This window comes from Mastigoproctus giganteus, chromosome 5 (assembly GCF_048544385.1).
Source record: "Mastigoproctus giganteus isolate SK-2022 chromosome 5, ASM4854438v1, whole genome shotgun sequence".
In the NCBI taxonomy this organism is placed as follows: Eukaryota; Metazoa; Arthropoda; class Arachnida; order Uropygi; family Thelyphonidae; genus Mastigoproctus; species Mastigoproctus giganteus.
In genome coordinates, this window is record NC_143579.1 from 139,305,279 (window position 1) to 139,327,621 (window position 22,343).

Below are 22,343 nucleotides of genomic sequence, written 5' to 3' on the forward strand. Positions count from 1 at the left end.
CAAGCTTGCCCTGAAAAAGATCTCACTCCTGTCAATAAATAAAAGCATAATACAGTTGGACCTCTCTTTAACAAACTTCCATATAGCAAATTTTTCTATGTAGCTAACCTTTTTGATTTCTCCTTGGTCATTACATTGAAAATAGTTTCCGTATAACAAACTGATTTCGAGAGACCTGGGAACGTATTGTTCTAGAGCTGACTCTGTAGAAAGCACAAATTAAGAGCTAAAAGGATTAAGAATTAATCCCTTGGGCTTTTAATAGCTAAATGCATTAATTCCATGAATTAAGAGCTAAATCATTTTACAATTTAAATGTGCCTGTAAAACCCTGCAGGAGGAAACTGGCCAACCACGGCGTGACAGAAAAGATGGAAGGTTCTGGAAGAGGCCTTTGCCCAACAGTGGGTCAGCAATAGCTAAAAAAAGTAAAACTTATACAACTTATACACTACTATACTGAGAAGTCAGCAGGACTTCAGCTGACTTCTCAGTATAGTAGTGTATAAGTTGTATAAGTTTTACTTTTTTTTAGCTATTGCTGACTACTGAGAAGTCAGCAGGACCAGCTGTCCACAGCCATTGGCAAAGATTAAGGAATATTTCCGATGCAGGCATTGGCTCTGATCCACCTATTTTCTACCTTAAGCATCCTATTAGAGAATTAGGAGGGAGTGGTTTTCCTTTATCTCGGGAATTCATCTGTTGTTTCGAAGAAATAAATCATCCACACTTTCACTAAGTTTCACCTGTCTCTGTTTCAACTGCTGTGCAAGTAACCTTACAGTGTCTAAGAGGAAATCCTTGAGTGTAGTGTGAAAAAGTGGAAGTGCTTAATAGTGTAGGTCGGAGCATTAAAAAAAAGTAGTGTATCAACCATCCTGAAAAACAGTGTTTCGATTTTCAAACAGTTTGAGAAAACAGGACCCAGTCGGAAGCATGTGAAATTATGCCTTTGGGAAGATGTAGATGAAACAGTTTTTAAGTGGATGAAGTTGATTCGAGACCAAAACATGCTGATATCAGGGCTAATAATAAAAGAAAAGGCTCTGGAGTACGCATCTCTTCTGAGGCACAAAACATTTCAAACCAGTTCTGGTTGGCTGGACAAATTTAAATAGCAAATTTAAATAGCTTACTCAAAAAAGTTATTTCTGATGAAAGTGGAGTTGCAATCAAAGAAGACTATAACTATTGGAAAGAAACAGTTTTGAAAAAAAATTATGGAGGACTACAAGGCCAAAGACATATTCAACTTTGATGAAATGTGTCTATTTTTTAAATGTTTGCCAAACAAGACACTGACTTTTAAAGGTGATAAATGTTTAGGTGGTAAAAATAGAAAGGAGAGAATTACACTCTTTATTACAAATATGGCTGGTAATGAAAAACTTAAGCTTTTGGTAATAGGCAAAAGTAAACAATCCCTATGTTTCAAAGGAGTAAAGTTGTTAGGGTTAGGCTACAACTACAACAAAAAATCTTGAATGACAGGCGAAATTTTTGGGCAAGTGGATTTGAAATTTCGATAGAAAGATGACCAAAGAAAACAGAAAAATCATGTTGATTGTCGACAATTGCCCTGCCCACCTTCATTCGGTAATTTTGAAACTTACAAGTGTGAAGCTTGTTTTCTTCCTTCTGAATAATTCGTCTTAAGTGCAGCCAATGCCAGATTTACATATAAGTAAACAAGCTACAGCTACAGCCTCACGTTCCAAGAGGCCTCACTCCATCTTAAAAAATCATTTTTTAAAAAATGTATTTTTATTAATATGTATGTATTAAAAAATCATTTTTTAAGATGGAGCAAGGAACATGATTTAAAATCATGTTCATCTGTGACAATATTTTGTCACAGGTGAACACTAAGGGAGAAGGGCCTCATACATGTTGCTTAGAGCCACAATAAGTTTAAATCCAGCCATGACTGTAGCCAATGGACCAAGGCATTATCAAGAATTTGAAAATGCACTGCCGAATGCTCATACTGGAAAAAATTATACTGAGAATAGAAACCAACCAACCTATAGATTTGTGGATGTGCAAATCGAATTTGGGGAAAGTGTGGAGTCAAGATGTGATGGAAATAACAATTAAGAATTGTTTTCCAAAAGCAGGTTTTGCTAGCTGAATATCCGAGTGACTCCAACATTTTGGAGTGTATTTAAAGAACTAGTGACAATATTGACGATGAGTTGGATGAAAATGAGGTCAATATTAAACATTCCAAACAAGAAATGTTGGCAGCATTTGAAACTTTGCATCGAGGCCTTCAGTGGGAAGAAAATGTAACAGAAAATAGCTCAGTGGTTAAAGTTTAAACAAATTTGAACATTTTTAGAACAGTGTACAACAAAAAAATAACCAAATATTTTACGACATAATTCTTAAAAGTGTACTAATATAATTTGCGCATTATGTACGTAATATGTATGTATTAATATTTCTTAATATGTATGTATTAATAAATTGTTTTAAAATGTTAGAAAATGTAACCATTCCCACTTATTTCTGATTTATTTCCCATCTTTTACTATATTTCTGAATTTACAGTATTTTACATTGTTGAAAAGGTCTTATTTCGTTATATAGAGGTCCAACTATATATACTGATTCACAGAGTGCTCTTTTAGCTTTGAAAAGCAATTCCACACCTTGCAATCCTTTATTAAACCTCATAAAACATGAGCTGATACGTCTTCGTGAACGTCAGCAAACTGTGGTCTTCTCTTGGATCCTGGGTCACAGTGGTATTTCAGGAAATGAATGTGCAGATGATGCTGCAAAACATCCCTCCAGCATAGCCTCAACAAATGATCTAGTCCCATATTCTGATTACAGACACAATGTATGGATCTTATATGGATGTATAAGATTCACTGCAATGTGCACACTGCTCGTAACCACTTACAGTAAAACATGTACTTCTTGAATGTAGCTTGTTCAACAATGCACAACAAATGTCTTTCAGTATCATTTCAGATCTACAACAACCTCTGTCTCTCAATAGCATCAGAGGTAAAGAAGCAAATCTCTCTGAATTCTTTCTCTATTTTTTTTTTTTTTATTTTATTATTATTATTAGCCATATGGTGCAAGGAAGCCTCAGGCTTATGCTGCACCAGCCAAAAAAAAAAAAAAAATTTCTGAATTACCCCGAGAGAGAGAGGGAGGGAGGGGAATCACCAAGGAAAAGAAGAATAACGATATCCAGCTCAGGACCCTGGGTGTGCCAAGCCCATACTCACCAGATGTGAGTCCCTGGGGTTAAATTTTTAAAACAAATTCAAATGTATGACTGTTTCTAACTGCTCCCCGTGCAGTTATCATAAGTTTGTTTGTTTGTTATTTGGTTTTTAGGAGCATTAGCAACTAAGGCCATATTGCTCCGGGATATGCGGTGGTCATTCCCTGACCTTTCCGCATCCTCCGTATTTGGTGGTGACGGGCTCGAACCCCGGTCTAATCAAGAAGCGTGTTCTACGCACTGCCGAGTTATCATAAGTGACTCAATTAATTTGGAAGGTGGCAATATGGCCTAAGTAGCCCTTGCACCAGAAAATACCACAACAACCACCCACACCTATCTGTATACTTGAAAATGCTAATGGACATAACCTATTGTGAGAATTACTAGACAGGCAGGATCTCACCCTCCTAAATACTGGTGCACATATATTTATACATCTCCCTGCAAGAACAATTTCAGGAGTTGATTTATCAATATGCTTTCCAGTTCTCTACTTTCACATAGTTTGGACAATTAGAATGACCCATTAAATAGCAATTGCTATCCAGTAAATCCCTAACAAATGCTGCAAATATGCTAGAAAAGTAACCAGAGAGTGAGAGAGAGAGAGAGAGAGAGAGAGAGAGAGAGAGAGAGAAGTTTCATGAAGCTAACAGGGTTAGGTACAAAAAACTCTGATTTCAGAGTTTTCTTTTCTTTGGTATATATTGCTGTAAATCACATCACTAAACAGATACCCAATATGGCAGGATCTTTAATTCCAAAAGCGCTAACAAATGTTGAAAAACCCAAAACCATGTTGGAATGAAAACTAAACATGGAACATGAAAAGAATAAAACTTGGAACCTGTTCCATAAATTCCCCATCACCGATAATTTAATCCAATGCAAAAAAGCCATGGCAAATGTGCCACATATAATATGAGAAAGCAAAAGAGAGAATCATGGTAAAGATCTGCCTCCACAATTACAAGGACTATGGATACTTGAGTGATATGGAAAAGAATATGACAAATGTATGGCAAGCATCCACCTCTTGTGAACCCAATATTGATCTGGAATATCCACCACATCACACACCTGAATGATGTTGTAGATGTGTTAAAAAACCTTTGTGGAGGTTTATTCAACAAACTCATATATATCCACGTTTCAGAAGCTGAGAAATTCCACCTTGGTTTTGCTGTTAATAATCAAGCTCCATATATGCAGCCCTATTCAGTTCACAATAACTTAACTGCATAGGAGTCTTTAGCTGAGATGAAGAAGTCTGCAAGCCCCAGACTCAGTGGCAACTCACTTGATACATTCTTACTCTCTAATTTTCCTTTCTTTCTTGAAACTAAACAAGATCCTACAAATTGGAATCACACTACCCTATTACATTTACAAGCTCTCCAGGAAAAATATTAGAAAAAATTAAAATTGTGTGATTAGTCTCTCTCTCTCTGATGGTCAAAAAATTTCAAATTCAGTGCAGTGTGGTTTAAGAAAAAACAGATCTGTTCTGTACTTAATCAAAGCCGAAACAAACATAAGAGATGCCTTCCTGAGAAATTAACATCTAGCCATGATCTGCTTTGATGCAACCTGGAAATAAGGAATACTCAAAGATTTCTATGATCTTGGTATTAAAGGTTATTTCCCAAAGTTCATCCACAACTTCCTGAGTATTGGTGCTTTCTAATTATGCATTCATAATGTTCTTTCTAGAATTTATATTCATGAAGGTCCCAGGGATCAATTCAGTTACAAAAAAATATACCATTTACCAAAGGCACTAATTTGTATGTTGATGATCTAAGTATCTCCTGTCACTCACAGAATATGGGCAAGATTTGGTGACAGTCGTGTTTATTTCATGTAGCATGAAATAAAATAAAAGCATGGAATAGAAATAATGGCTATTGAATCTCCTTACATAAGACAATTAGAATTCACTTCTGTATAAACATAATTTGTATCCTCTCCTGAACTAAGACATGGAAACCATCTGATTACCTTGCTCCCAGCATTTAATATCTTGGTATAGCACTTCATAGTAACTTCTTAGAACATATAAGAAAATCTATGGATCGGCTGTCTAAAGAAAGTCAATATCCTCAAAGCTGTATCAGCCACAAATGGGGTGCTGAACACTATTACTACACTTGTACAGATCATTAATAATATCCCAAATTGATTATGCTTCCCCAGTATATGATTCTGCTTGTCAAAGTGCAATGAGGTGGCTTGATCCCATCCATCATGGTGCTTTCACGTATCTCTAGGCATCTTCTGCACATCACCAATTCAAAGTTTTGCATTTGCAGAAAAGTTCACTTCACGTTTGTAGAAAAAGGCCTCTTATTAAAATAAGCATCAAAATTAAAAGTATTCTAATCATCCAATATGTGAAATACTATACAATCTGAAATGGGGAAACCTGTAGAGAAACAAACCAACAAAAAAAAAAAAAAAAAAACAGCTGGATATGTCTCTAAAATCTGTTAAATTGTGGCCGATAATTTCAGTTCATATTAACATCAGTAGATAGATACCAACCTCCATACAATCCTCTGTTGATCCACCCTGGTTCATCTGTACATAGATATATGATGAACATTTCTTAGCTTGGGAGAAAATAAGCTTTCAAAATAAAACTAAGTAGTTGCATGCTGTTCATATGGCTGAATATTCGCAGAGCACACAAATATATATAGATGACTTCAAAGTCAGTGCAGAAGTAGTTTTCCTGATTTTACCATATCACCTCAGCTTCTAACAGAATGTAGCATATACATTGCTGAGCTATATGCTATACAAATTGCTATGTGTCAAATTTCTCAATTATCACTTTGTTACAGTATATACAGATTCATTAACTGCTTTTCAAGCTTTACAAACTGAAACTGTCCCTGTGTATCCCATGCTGAAGAAAATGCAGACTGCGATCAAACAACTGGAGGGAACACAAATGATCAATATATGCTGTGTTCATGGCCATACTGGAATTATGAGAAATGAATGTGAAGGTTGTTAAAACTATCACAACACCATTTGATGCTATATGCAGAATTCCATATGTAGATTATAAGTTTAAAATGCAAAACGTAGTCAAAGAAAAATGGTCATACCAGATATGGAAAGACCACAGTAACAAACTCCATCAAATTAAACTACACAAAGAATTACAGCTTATTCTATATATTTATAATCAAATATTCCTTGAGAACTTACAAAAAAATATATCATTTACTTTATGCAGATGACCTTACAATTTCATGCCAATCTTGCAAACATGCATTGAATAAACTGTTTCTATTGATGAACCATGATGGCTACCATCTGTCTAAACAAAAATCTATTGCCATACTTTTCTGGAAGAAGCAGAAAATGCACCCTAATCCTGAACTACAGTTAGGCTGGCATACAGTACCTGTTACTAATACATCTGATTTATGGGTTTAATTCTTCACATAGAGCTTAACTTTTTAGAACATGTAAAATATATATGTTTAAAGAAAATAACCGTACTTGAAGTAATCTCATCCACGATGTGGGACACAGATCATATCACTGTTCTTCATTTATATAGATCACATCTTGATTATGGTATATGATTCTGCTAGAAGTGCACTAAATAAAGTGGATTAATTCAGTCATATATCAAAGCTTATGAACTACCATTATTTCTTCAAAGGAAACTGGTGTCAGTGAATGATACAGCAAAAATCCCGAGTCTCCCTTTTCATCCTATTTGGCCATACCATTTTGATCCACAGTGGATCTCCTACTACAGAAATAAATCCAAAGCAAGCAAACTCGTTGGTCTTGGGCGTTGTGAGTTAGAGGGAAATTGAAAAATACGCCTCCGCAAGATACATCATGAAACAGATAATGCACTCCTCTATGAGATTCTTACTTCCCATCTTGAGATGATCCTTCCACAAATGGGTAAGACAGTCTCCAATCTGAGACTCTGATCCACCTGATGTTGCCAAAAGGTGGACCAAAATAAATAAATAAAAAAATAAAAATAAATTGAATCCCGCACCCCGGCTACAGTGAAGAGAAAAAGGGTGGTCAGTTGGGGTGCCAGCAGAGAAAGAGGGGGGGGTGAAAAAGGAGCTGTCTGGCACCAGTGACAGCCCAAGTCCCAATAAATAAATAAATAAATAATAATAATAAAATAAAAATAAATAAAAAATTAAATAAAATAAAAAGATAAAAAATTTAATCCCCAAGACTGCTCCAAATTCCAGTGCAGAACCCTGGTTAGAGGGAGGGGGGTGTTTGCAGTGAGTTAACAGTCGGTAGAAGTAGTGACTTTCAGTTGGCAGTGGCATTGTTAATGATCAGGATTCCACGTCGATGATTGGCGATCAGTGTCTCCTCCAGGCAAATACCTCAGCTGCAAAGGTCTGGAAGGTCATATGTACTCAGAACTTTGAATTGTTCTGAGTACATATCAGTTGATGCAGATCTGCTGGGGGGGGGAATGCTACAACCGTTGTATTTGTTTTTAATTCCATTTGAAATAAATTCAGTTTACATTAATTTCAGAAGTACATCAATGACATTTCTAGAGTAAACCAAAGATGGGGAACATTTCCCATTGAGCAAAAAGAAATTTTGAAATTGTAAGATCCAAACAGTAATACTTTGTCCAATTTCAACATCAAAAATTGAGAAATTTCAGCTCAAATATGCAATAGATCATGGTGCATTTCAATTGAAACAAGCTGTGTATATGTTGTTCCCATTATTTGATTTCCATTATATAGTTCTTAAATGTTTCCTATCTAACATCTTCATCATATAATATACTTTTTAGTTTGTGTAACATGCAGCAAACAAAAAAGTCTGCTTGATATATAGCTACCAGTAACACCATGATTAAACTGATCATTGTTATTAAACATTTGATTATTTGGGCTGAAATTTTTGAAGTAAATGATAATTACAAATTTTATTAAACTTTATTAGATTAGTCATTTCACTGGAACAGCTGGATTATTCACCCTACTTCACAAAATATGTAAGTATACACTCCTTATATTCTGGTTTTCAATTAATTTTTTTGAATTGTGAAATGTTTCGCAACTAAGATATTTTGTCAGTACAAAAATTAAGTTTAAAAGAACAAAACAAAGTAAAATAAATAAATTGGAGAAAATAGGCCAACTCAAAATTTCATATCATTTATGACCTTTTCTATTATTTCCTATTCAAAATTAAAATCACATTACAGTAGGCCCTCTATTTAATGGACTATTTGGGGAAAGGATATCTGTTATTGCCGAAAATCCGTTAAATTGAATGTATTTTAAAAACATATATAAATAATGAAATTACAGTGTAAAGAATGTATTAAAATGTTATTATAGTGTATAAGTATGAATAAAATATTATAATGTCATTGAGTAATTTATACATCCCACTAAGACATCTGTTAAAAATATAAAAATAAATTTACGACAGGAACCAAACTTTATTTTAATTAAACATGCTAAAAACTATACAATGTAACTAATGGAGTGTTTCCACCACTTGTTTTTATTACTACTTTTTTTTTTTCTTAAAGCTCACACAAAGTTGTTTTCACAATATGAATATTAGTTTTTTTTTTTTTTCATTTAAATCCATTTTAGAGGGAAAAAATACTTTAAAATTCTTAAACTCCATTGAATAAAAAACATTAAAAAAGATACATGATATTAATATTAATTTAATTGAAAGAATCACAATTTTCAGAGTCAGAAATAACTGTCATATGGAAGGAGAGGTGTAATTCCTTGATGGTAGAGGGTTCTGGTGAAACAGATCCAGTTGATTAAGTGGTCTTGAAGACATCAAGCTTCAGTTAGCATTAGCATTAAGCATTAGTAGAGGCATTTGATGCAAGAAAGCAAGCTTATGCAGCATCAGCCAAAAAAATAATAATAATAATAATAATAAATAAATAAAAAATAACTACTTCCACTTCACCCCTCTGTTCATTTGAAATACCCGTCCAGCTGAGCCTTAAACTTATTTAGGCTATCAACTTCCACGACAAGGGATGGAACTCTGTTCCACCAACCAACCACCCGCTGGCTAAAGGCAAATTTCCACACGTCTATCCTACATCTGTCTTTCCTCAATTTGAATTTATGCCCTCTCAGGTGATTATTCTGAGCAAGAGGAAGAATCCCATCAGCATTGATCATGCTCAAACCATTCAAGGCTTTATACACCTCTATCAGATCACCTCGGTGGTGCCTAGTCTCCAGACACTGTAATTTGCAAAACTTAAATCCTTTCTTTGTAAGAGCACCCCTTTGTTACATTCACTAATCTTGTTGCCCTTCTCTGTACTTGTTCCAGCAGCTCTACATCCTTCTTGAAATGAGGCCTCCAGACCTGTATACAGTACTCTAGGTGTGGCCTGACCATTGCCTTATACAAGGAATAATCACCTCCTTATCCCTGCTAGAAAAATTCCTATATATCATTGACAAGACACCATGAGCTACTCTTGCAGCCCAGCTGCACTGCTCAGAGAACTTCATATCTGCCTACACAACCATCCCCCAGGTCCCTTTCATTCTCTACCACTGTCAGTGTAGTACCACAGAGTTGATACGTTGCTCTGGGGTTGCTGTTTCCCATATGTAGTACTTTACATTTGTCAATGTTAAACTTCATTTGCCACTTCTCAGCCCAATCTGCTCAACCTTTCCAGAGCCTGTTGCAGCATCAGAGTGTCAGTAGTGTCCTTGACAACCCTGCCAACCTTCGTATCGTCTGCAAACTTGGACATTAAGCTTGATATACCATCATCAATATCATTTATAAATACAGAAAACAATAATGGACCCAACACCGAACCCTGAGGGACTCCACTAATAACATAAATCCACGATGAGCAGTGTCCATTGATTACCTCTCTCTGTCTTTTCCCACTCAGCCATCCCTTTATCCATAGCAGCAATTTGCCTCCAATGCTACACTGCTCCAATTTGTGCAGCAGTCTTCCATGTGCAACAGTATCAAACGCCTTTCTAAGATCCAAGTATATAATATCAAAGTTATTCCCTGCATCCAGTTCTTTTGTGACTGCATCATAGTATCCAATCAAATTGGTCAGGCAAGACTTCCCCTTAACAAAATCATGCTATGTCCGAGCTATAACTGAAGTCTTGTCTAGATGATCCTGCAGTGCTTCTTTAACCAGTGCCTCCATTAATTTTCTGGGAACAGAAGTTAAACTCACAGGTCTATACTTACTTGTGTCAGCCTTTGATCCTCCTTTGTGAATTGGGGTCACATTTGCACATCTCCAGTCCATGGGTACTTCCGCTGAGTCCAAGGAAGCTCTCATAATTGTGGCTAAGGGGTTTGCTTACTTCCTTTGTTGCCTCCTTTAATATAACTGGATAGATCCCATCCACCCCAGGTGCCTTTCTTGTGTTTATCTTCAACAATTTCTCCTCAACTTTACTCTCAGTTATTACAAGATTCTCTAGCTTACTGCCAGAGTTGAATACGCCTCTGGCATTCCGCTTGCTGAATAACTCCTCATGTGTGAATGTCGATGCAAAATATTCATTTAGTTTGTTAGCAACCTGAGCAGGATCATCAACAGTTGACCCATTGATATCAAGTGGACCAATCTGATTCATCCCCTTCCTTCTAGAGTTTACATAAGTAAAGAACTCTTTGCTGTTTTTCTTTGCATCCCTTGTCAAAGATTTCTCGTAATCTGCCTAACCTCCTTTGTAACTTGGTTACAGATCAACTTGTATCTATCATAGGCTTCTGTGTCACGTGTCAATTTGTATGTATCCCATGCATTTTTCTTCTCTGCCATATGTCTCATTAGTTCATCTGACATCCATTTAGGCCTAAACCTTGAACAATATTTCTTAGTTGGTATGTAAAGCCTAGTAGCTTCCAAGATAAGTTCTTTGAATGCTTCCCCTTTTGAATTTGCTGTTGATAACATCATCGGTTGGTCCCACTGTATAGAATTTAAATACTGTCTCAGTCCATCGTCTTTTAGTCCTTTACGAAAGCAATAACCTTTCCCTTTACCCCTAATGGTAGTTACCTCTTTGAGTAAATCTCACTTCAGCACACTGTGATCACTGCCACCTAGTGGTTCATTTATCTGCAGATTCTTAATGCATGAAGAATCACTACTGATAATCAAATCAAGAGTATTACTCCCTCTAGTTGCCTCCCGAACATGGTGATATAGAAAACAATCATCAATAAATCCACAAAAGCCTTGCTAGTGTGTGAGTGACCAGCCCCCAAATTCCAGTCAATATCTGTGAAATTAAGACTCTCTGATTTACTGGCCCACTCTATTTCCCTGTACAGTTTCTTATTATACTCATCAGAGTCATTAGGTCTATAGCACACTCCTACTCTCAATTTTGATCTCCCAATGCTTATGTCACACCAAACTGACTCAACACTGCACTGTCCAGCGATGTCGACTGGCTTCACTTCCTTGGACACCGTGGACACTATTCTAATAAGTATAACACAACTATTGCAAAGAATTTTGGTTCCGACTAGAGAAATATTAATTATATAATTTTTTCTATATTAATTATATAATATTATGGCCGAATCTAAGAAAAAATGTAGACAATATAGTATTGAATATTTTAACTATGGCTTTATTCAGTCGCCTACAAACAATATATTACCAATGTGTTTGATTTGCGAAAGAGTTTTATCAAATGAACCTATGAAGCCTTCAAGACTACGCGAACATTTGACAAAAGTTCATGCTGATAAAAAAGATAAGGATTTATTTTATTTTCAAGCACTTAAAGAAAAACATTTGAAACAACCAACATTGGTAAAACTCTTTTCAACAGCATCCAAACAAGATGACATTGGGTTGCGTGCTTCTTACAACATTTCGTTACTGATTGCTAAAATGGGAAAACCGCATACTATTGGTGAAGAACTAATCGTACCAGCTGTAAGTGAGGTAATACGCACAATGCTTCACATGCCAGCGTCTGATATTATCAATAAAATTTCTTTGAGCAATAATACAGTGCAAAGAAGAATTGATGAAATGGCTCAAGATGTTGAAGACATCCCAGTTCTCTATACAGCTTGACGAGTCAACTTTGCCAGGAAATGAAGCCTTACTTTTAGCATATGTGCGATTCATAAAAGAAGAACAAATTTGCGAAGAATTATTATTTGCTAAAAATTTGAAAACTGATACTAAAGGAGAATCGATATTTCATGCATTGGAAGAGTTTTTTAAAGAAAAAGAAATAGCCCTGAGTAATATCGTCAGTTGCTACTTATGGTGCTCCAGCGATGATAGGGCGCTATAGGGGGTTTCTTCCATATTTAAAAAAGGCGGTACCGAATGCATGCGCTGTACACTGTGTCATCCATCGTCAACATTTAGTTGCCAAAAATCTGAGTGAACGCCTACATAGGTCATTAGTTTATGTCATTAAAGCAATCAACAAAATCGGAATCAATTCATTGAAAGCCAGTTTGTTTAGACAACTTTGTATTGAAAACGATGAAGAATTCGCTCGCTTGCTGCTTCATACAGAAGTTCGTTGGCTATCAAAAGGTACCTGTTTGAATCGGTTTTATAATCTCTTTAACTCCGTGCTAGAGTTTCTAGAAAACAAATACGATGCTTTACGAGCCAACTTGATTGATTCCAAAAATGTCATAGCTTATTTGACAAATTTAATGAAACAAATCTACAACTTCAAGGTGATGAGCTGAATTTAATAAAAACAAAAGCTGTTATTTTTGCGTTTGTAGAAAAACTTCTTCTGTACAAACAAAATTTAGGACGAGGGGAATTCAGCCAGTTTCCAAATTTATCAACAGTAGAAAAATATGATGAAGACTTACTTACCTATTATCAACACTTGGATGCTCTCCATTCTGACTTCAATCAACGATTTGAATATATTTTAAAAATGAACATACCAGATTGGGTTCTGAATCCTTTTTCAAGTACAAACACAGAAGAATCTCCAAAATTACAAGAACTGATAGCTGTAACAACAAATGAAGAATTGAAATTTAAATTCAAAGACGGCTACCAACAATTCTGGCTGCAAAAGCAGATACCTACAGTTTATCCTGGATTATGGGCTATAATACAAAAGTTTTTAATTGCATTTCGTTCATCATATTTAGTGGAATGAGGGTTTAGTGTGGTCACAAATTTGTTAACAAAAAAAAAGAAACCGACTGCAAATAGCGAATCGTGATGATTTAAGAATACTGCTGACAAAAATAGAGCCGAGGATTAATACATTGATAGCAGCGCACCAGGTTCATCCTTCTCGTTAGGATCATTTTTAATGTTATTCATAATTTTTATTTTCATATTATCCTTCGTTATCTTAATTTTCTGTGTGTAATGCAAATGTTACTATGATTAATTTTAATAAATAATTTTATAATTTCAAGCTTCAAGGTGTCTTATTTACAACATCTTTATTTACTATGTTTTAAGACATATATAGATACATAAAAAACGCAAATTTTTTACTATATCTTTCTGTTTGTTCGCTTAAAGAAGGTAGATTTCCAGGGGGGCGCTGAGCATATTTTTTTTCTGAAAAGGGGGTAGTAGGACAAATAAGTTTAGGAACCTATGCTCTAATGAACCATTATAATGTTGGTGACAAAACCATACGCAACATTGTAAAAAATAAAGGGAAGCTATTAGATTTAAAATCAACATCGCAAAAAATAAAAGGGAAGCATCATATTTGGACACGTGAGTAGTACATGGGAAGTTTTTTATCTGTCACCATATTTTTTACATAGGTTGCTGAACATTTTTCAATACAGTAAGTCCCCGAATTACGCAACTACAGTTTTACTTAAATTTGTTTTCGCTCAATTGTTGTTTTTTTTTTTTTTTTTAGGATTGTAAAATTTAAAACAAAAAAAAAAAAAAAAAAGCAATCAATAACGACAATCACAGCACACACAAATTGCACAAGTGAGATATGGAGTAACAAGTAAAAAAATAGGAAAGAAGACAAGATTCTTACAATTATGTATTTATAGTTTTTTTTTTTTTATATATGACGGAAGATTTCAGTGACGAGGATACATTTCACCATAATAATGTAAAAACTAACAGAATTCCAGTTATCGGTATCATCGCAAATGTAATAAGATCGAGTTTACTACCCGTTTATAATTAGATGCACAAAAGAAAAGCCCAATAACACGGAAAGTGCAAATTGTTTTTATTGTTTTTTGTTGACCTCCAGAAATGTGCTTTAGTAAAATGTGGGCTCGCGCAGTGTGATAATTATGAGTTTTCACCTTAACTCTGTGAAGTTCTTTACAGAAAATTTCATTTTGACCGTTATCACGGTGCTAACAAAGAGAATAAGTGACAGCGGTACTAGTAAATCTACAAAGGGAAAGCGATCGGTTTAGATCGAAAATTAAGCTAATAAGATTGTATGAAAATGGTCAAACATTAACAAGTATCGCGCAGAATTCAGATTTGTCAATAATAATATAGTTGCAATATGTTACTAGTCATTCCCGAGTTACGTAAAACTTGACAAAGTAAGAAGTCCTGGAACGTATCTCTTACGTATGTCAGGGACGTCTGTATTTTTGGATTAACCGGGAAATCGATTATCCGGTATTTGTTTTTTACCATCTATCCCAGAAAATCAAGAGTCTACTGTATATGGAAATCACAGAACAAGGCAGTATTAGGTGAGTCAGAAAACTGATAGAGAGAGAGGTTACACTGACTAATAACAGCATCCCCAGGCAGAGGTATAAGCAAATTCTTGCACTGTTTCTATTGGAACATGCAGCAGTTAGTCATTTTCTATACCTACATGTATTGAAGTTGTAGCCATGGAAAACAAGTTGTCGAAGATTTCAATATTTGCTGGGGTTATTCATGGAACAAGCAAATACAGTAGAACTTCGATTATCCACCTGGGTGCAGAACCGAGACCATGACTGATAATTGAATAGACGGAATATGTACATTAAAAATATAATACATAACCTAATGAAATTTAATTAAACTTTATTATTTATTGTGTAATGTAAATCATAGGTATGTATGTACATGCATACCTATTTTTAATATTTTGACTTACATTGGCCTAGTAACATCATAAATTTAAAAGAAAACAATATTACATAATTAAATTTCTTTTCTAAAAAAAAAAAAGTTAGTCAATTTCTTTTGTTTTATTGCCCCTCTTTGGAGGCAATGTTACGAATTTTACACAAAAGTAACACTTGCGTAGCATTTTCTTCTTGTATCTCTAACCACTCAATGTGCTTTGACAACATAATTTCAGCTTCACAGTGGCTAATTATGTTTGTTGTTCCATTAGCAGCAACAGCTTTTTCTTCTTAAGTTTCAGAATCATCCAAAATTGTCATCACTCTTTGCACAATTTCATCGTCTAAAATTTCGCATCCAATGTCCATATCCAGCCAATCATTTACTTCCTCCATTGATATAATTTTAAAACCAGGAACATTCGAACAATAACTGCAAAATTTCAGTTTCTTTTGGAATGCTTTCTGTATCAGTTGAATATATTTCTGGCCACAACTTATTCCAGCTTCTTTGTATTGTTTGAACTGGATCATCATTCCAGGCAACAGCGACATTGAAAATTGCATCTTTTCCAAAAGTCTATCAAAATCAAATTTATTTTCTGCCAAAACAAGTTTTTGAATGAACATTTTACAATAACAACATTTCATACTCCTAATCACGCCTTGGTTCATCAGTTGAATGAGAGATGTGTTTTCTGGCAGAAAGTGGAATGATATTTTGCCATCATTGCTTTTTAAATCACATATGTGTATGGAATGGGTAGGCTCATTGTCCATTAGTAGCATTGCATATTGTGGTAAACCTTTTGATGCCAAATCCATCTTACACATGGTACAAATATTTTATGAAACCAATCATGAAATATATTTTGGCTCATCCACATTAAAGTGATGCGATCTTTTATCCTGGTGCCATATGTTCAGTCATTCGGGCCAGTGTCTTTTCAGGCCTTCCAAATCAGGCCAGTCTCATCGCAGTTGTATATTTGGTCCTTAACCAAACTTCGATCATCTATTTCCTTTTTTAGTTTTTCACGATAAACAGAAATTGTTGTGAAATTTCTGCACTTAGCTTCTCACCCTGGATCGACAACTGTTGAATACCAAGGCAAAACTTAAATTTGGCCAACCATCCAATGCTAGCCTTGAATGAAAAATCTCTACATAGTTTTTTATTGATTTTAATGGCTTTTTCGATTATTACAGGTCCCGACAATGGAATTCTTTGGCTACGTTTTTGAACAAACCATTGAAACATTGCAGTATCCAATTGTTCATTTTTAGCAAGCTTCATTGTTTTAAGGCTTTTAACATTACCGTTAATGGTCTTGGCAAGGCTGCGTGAAGCCAACATGCCGGAAAACCTCTATAACACCATCAAAAGTTACCTAAGCAACAGAACCATCAAAGTCACCATGCCCCTATGGCACACTCTCCAGGCATGTCCATCAGGACTGCCCTCAAGGTTCGGTCCCTGGCCCACTACTGTGGAATATTGTCTTGGACACCTTTCTTAACATAGATCTCCATGAAGTACAATCTCAAGCATTTGCGGACAATCTCATTCTGACGATAAAGGCAAACTCAAGAGCCACGTTAGAGGTCCTCGCAAATCGGGCCCTGACCATTCTCCAAGAATGGGCAAACCGAAATCAACTCAAAATATATCCCCCACAAAAACAAACTCCATCCGACTGAAGGGACGCCTTGATCTTAGGCGGCCTCCGCAAATAAAAATTGGGCAGGAAACAATCGAATTCTCCAACCAACTGAAATACCTAGGCATGATATTGGATCAAAACCTTTCATTTCAGGGCCATCTAAAATATCTCTGTGAAAAAATAAGACGCTACGCAGCCATGCTTACGCGTAAAGAATGGGGCTTGAAAAAGCAAGTCCTCCAACTGTTCTATAAAACTGTCTTCACTCCAATCGCCACCTATGCATCCGGCGCATGGTTTCAAAAAACTAAAACAGCAGTAAACAGACGTATCACAGATCCAACCTCCTAACCATCACTCGCGCTTGCCGCATGGTGAGCACCCATGCTCTGCAGGTGCTCAGCGGCACTCTCCCGCTTTTCTGGGGTTCACTATTGACCTAACCAGAAACAGAAATGTGGAAAAGAAGAGGATACAAACTCACCTGCAGCAGGCATGGCAGGAAAGGTGGAGCAACTCTCAAAAGGGAGAGATCACAAAGAGGTTTCTACCCAATATTGAACAAAACTATCCAACCTCACCCAACTGGTTCTCCCCAGGTCTACAAGTAACTTACCTCTTAACTGGACCCGGAGCGATTAATGCCAAACTGTCTCTACTTGGGATCCAGGATGATCCAACTTGCACTTGCAGGGATATGTCTGTCGGTTCTATGAAGACCTACGTGGTGTTTTACCCACCAGAATCCACTACTTTTTTTTTTTTTTTTTATGTGAATCCCAAACACGAGAGGTATTAGAACCTACAGTACTTAGTACTGTGCTTGGGTTGGAGGTTGAGAAGACGAAAGAAGATATTTGTTGACATTGGACTTGAACTACTGTAGATTGTAATTTTCAGGAAATACATATGAAGGAAGGTTGTTCCAGAAAATGGCAGTTGAATGAATAAATGAGGAAGATGAAAAGTTGGTTCTGTGGGTTTGAAGTTGGACAATAAATGGATGTTGGCTGGTGGCGGCATGTATTCGGACTGTTTTGAAAGAGAGAGCGGGAATTATAGAAGCCAATTCGGAAGAACAGTGCCCATGGAAGTATCTGTAGAAGACGCATGCAGCAGAAACAGTACGTCTATGAGAAAGCGAGTGGAGAGATTCTGTTAGAGATGAATCATTAATTAACCTAACTGCCCTCTTCTGAATGGAATCAAGAAGCCTGAGAGAGGTTTTGGGGGCACCACCCCAGATGTGGGAACAATATTCCATGGCAGGGCGATTTGCGATTTATACAGAGTGAGCTGCTGTTTGGAAGAAAAGTTAACACCAAGAGCGAAAGAGAAAACCAAGTTTTTTAGATGCAGAGGAAGCAATATTTGTAATGAGCTTGTGCCAAGAGAGATTAGAAGTCAGGGTAATCCCCAAAAGAGATATATCATTTTGCCTAGAAATCGGAGTGTCACTAAAGATAAGCATAGGAGCAGAAGAATCCTTTTTGCGAGATATAAGACAAGACTGAGTTTTAGAAGGGTTGAAATCAACTAAGTTGTCGTTGCCTCACTGGAGAATTACCTGAAGATCGGCATTTAAGGAATTAGTAGCAGATTTTCGAGAAGTTGAAGCTGATTGAGCAGGACAAGGTTTCTCAAAATGGAAAGTGGAATGCAATGTGCTATCATCGGCAAAACTATGGATAGGATTTCCGGTCAATGGAAGAAGGTCATTAATATACAAGACAAAAAGAGTGGGGGAAAGAACTGAACCTTGGGGGACACTGGCATTAGTGGAGAAGTTAGAAGACAGAGAGCCATCTACCATCACCCTCAGTGAGTGATCAGAGAGAAAACTGGATAACGAATTACTAAAAACAGTTGGCAAACCATAAGATGGAAGCTTGTTTAGAAGACCTTTATGCCAAACACAATCAAAAGCCTTTGAGATGTCGTGCAACTACTTGTGTTTCACCAAACCTTTCCATTGAATTAGTCCATAAATGGGTAACATAAGCTAGAATATCACCAGTGGATCGACACTGAGGGAATCCATACTGGCGATCGTTGATCGCCAGTATGGATTTTAAGAGTTGGCGGTTAATTGATTTCTCCATTACTTCAGAAAGTGTAGAAGTAATTGCAATGGGACGATAACTGGATGGGAGGGATTTGTCACCCTTTTTAGGAACTGGCTGGATATGAGCAAATTTCCAAGCAAAAGGAAAAACACCTTTGGAATAAGAAAGTGAAAAAAGGCAGCAAAGAATAGGAGTAAGTTCAGGAGCACAGGTTTTGAGAACAAGTGGAGAAATACCATCAGGACCTGGAGCTTTCTTAGCATCAAGATTCATCAAAATCCTTCTGATATCTTTTTGATGGAAGACCACAGGAGGCATTGAATGGAGTGTGTTGGGAATGGTGGGTGGTGTTTTACCAAGATCATTAATACATAAGCTGGAAGAAAAATGGGATGCTAGCAGATCAGCTTTATCCTTGGCTGAAGTGACAACAGAATCATCTGGTTTGGACAGAGTTGGGAGCAGAGATGGGCAAAAGTTGCGACCAACAGCTTTGGCAAGAGACCAGAATGCTCAGCTACCATTAGGATAAGAAGCAAATTTTCTACTCTTAGCCTGTTCAAACTCTAGTTTGGACTGATTAATAACTGCTTTACAATTGTTGCGAGCTTTGGTGTAGGCAGAAAATGAAACTGAAGAATTAGAAACAAGCCAATTACGATATGCAACATTCTTCTCTTGAACAGCCTTAACACATTATTGGAAAACCAAGGTTTAGATCAAGGATGAGATTTTAAAGTGGAATGTGGGATAAAGGATTCCATTCCTGCAAGAATAATTTCACTGACATGATCTGAGCAAACGTTGACATCAGAACTTTTGAAACAGTAATCCGACCAAGGAAAAGAAGTCTCGCAGGTCTTCCCATTTTGCATTCTTGTAATGCCACACAACAAGAGGTTGCGAATAGCCATGAGATAAAGGTTCCATTGTAGAAGAGACAATCACCAAGTTGTGATCTGAAGTGCCTAAAGGACCTCTTACTTCAACCGTGTACTTAGAAGGGTTGTTTGTGAGAAAAAGATCAAGAGTATTGGCTGTATGATTAGGATTGTCCGGTATTCTTGTAGGTAAATGAACAATCTGTGCTAGGTCATTAATAATTGCAAAAGCCTCAGCATCTCGACTGGCCGGGTAAGTGTGACTAAAAAACGGAAGCCAGCTGGAGTTGTGAACATTAAAATCACCAAGGAAAATTACCTCACTGTTAGGAAAGTTGGACTGGAGAAAGTCAAGTTGCAAAGAGAGGAAGTCAAAGAGCTCCAAGTGATTAGTGGAGTTCGGAGAACGGTAGAGACAACAGATGAATTTGACACAGTGAGGTAGAGAGATTTTAAGCCAGAGAAGATCAAAGAGAGAAGATTCCAAATTGCCAAGTCTCTGACAGGGAATATCAGAACGGACATATGCACAAGTACCACCTTTGAGGCGAAAGGAATCATACAGCAAATAATTTGGGCATCTGAGATGAGCAGTAGTTGAATGAACCGATAACTGAGATTCTGTCAGAAAAAGTACATGGGGTTTGGCAGACTGCAAGTGGAAATGGACACCGTTGAGATTAGAATTGAGACCACGTATATTTGTGAAATGAATTAGGAAGTGCTTGGGAGGTTTAGATCTTTTTGCAGATAAGCTTGCTCTATTATTTTGACAATTCATGGTGTATTCAATAGTAAGAAAAAGTGGGTGGGACATGCTGTATGAAGTAATGAAATTTTTGGATATGGCGTACATGTGGTAAGAATATACCCAGATCCTTGACATAACGTGGCCTCAACAATGCTCCCCGCATACACACTACTTGGACTCCCTCCAGTGACTATCTGGCAGAGTAGAGGTAGCAAGATTATACACTAGCTGATCCAGAGGCCTCCTAGATAGTTACCAATAGTTTCGGTCCGGTGTACTAACTAGCGGCCGGCCTGCGAACACCGTTTTAGAGCTGTGCCCTCGAAATGTAAGGAATATTGGATCTCGCCACGAAGTTCATCATAACCTCAAAAGTCATCAATCATACTGCTTGATGGAAGAGATAGGGAAGGGTTGACCAGAACTTAGCTCTAGAGACTAAACATGGGTTCCACCACTTCAAGCAAAGAGGAGTATCGTGCCTTCTTGGATTACGTACAGGCACTGTTAGGAGAAACCAAATGGCCGCAGGCCACAACCATTATAACCAAAGAACATCTGTTCTTCAGCTCGCTTGGACTGGGACACCAGGCATGACCCACCCTCAAGAATTAGAAAACTCCGGAAACAAACTATACCAAAATAGACTAACATGGACGGGACCCATGTCCCATGAATGACAAATGGAGATGACTGCCAAACTTAGACACCCCACCAGCTGGGTCTATGTGAACAAGACACATTCCTGAGAACTGGAAGGCTTAGGAAATAAACCATACTAAGGTAAAGGATTAACATGGACGGGACCCAGGTCCCATGGATGACAACTCGGACATGACCAGATTGGACACCACCATCAGGATCATTGTATAGTTTTCCTGCAGATGCTTGTTGGCAATCGCACCGGGCTCCCTTGCCTGGTGCCTTTCCATCCCTGGCACCCCCTACTTTCTCCTGGTGAGGCATGGGCCTGCCTCACTGACTTCTGGGGTTGCCTGCACTATCATCCCCATATTTCTACCTTAACCCCCCCCCCAGCCTTCAGTCTCCCACCCACTATCTTTATGCCAGCAAATGCCCCACATAAAAATTTATGTCAAAATTACCGTTTGCCCATTTTTTTTTTGGCCTTTATTATGCAAGCGTTATCCTGCCGACCGGGCTAGCCGAGTGGGTAAAGTACCTGCCCGGCAACCCAAAGGTCGCGGGTTCGATTCCCGCCTCGGGCTTGGATCAAAGTACTGCAAAAACCTTGGGAGGTGCAATATGGCCACAGAAGCCGATGCGCCAATAACTACCAAATCAAAAAAAAAAAAAAGCGTTATCCTCCTCACCTAATGATCATTAAAACTGACGATGATGGATATATCGTCTGTACGTATGTGCATATAAAAGAGCGCACTTTTTTTTTTTTTTAGGTCCTAGCCACTGAAATCTGAAGAAATTAGGTGGCAGCACCTGCCAGAGCAAAACTAAAACTACTGGGTTCCTGGTCTGCCTCCATGGGGTGAAGGTGGTGCACCGTTGGGCCAGCGGCTAAACGACCAGATGAACAGCGGTACATGGCACTACACATATACAATATCCATACACTTTTAAACCTCTGGCATTTTCAGCAAACTGGTACATCCA

The 22,343-nt window shown here is 37.2% G+C and overlaps 1 protein-coding gene across 1 annotated transcript in view; it reads left to right on the plus strand.

Moving 5' to 3' along the window:
- Positions 1-22,343, plus strand: part of LOC150085729 (uncharacterized) — a 155,528-nt gene that overhangs the window by 118,773 nt on the left and 14,412 nt on the right. Inside the window, exon 4 of the mRNA XM_090373465.1 lies at positions 8,222-8,273. Coding sequence (XP_090229591.1) covers positions 8,222-8,273 — 52 coding nt within the window. The remainder of the gene's footprint in view (positions 1-8,221; positions 8,274-22,343) is intronic.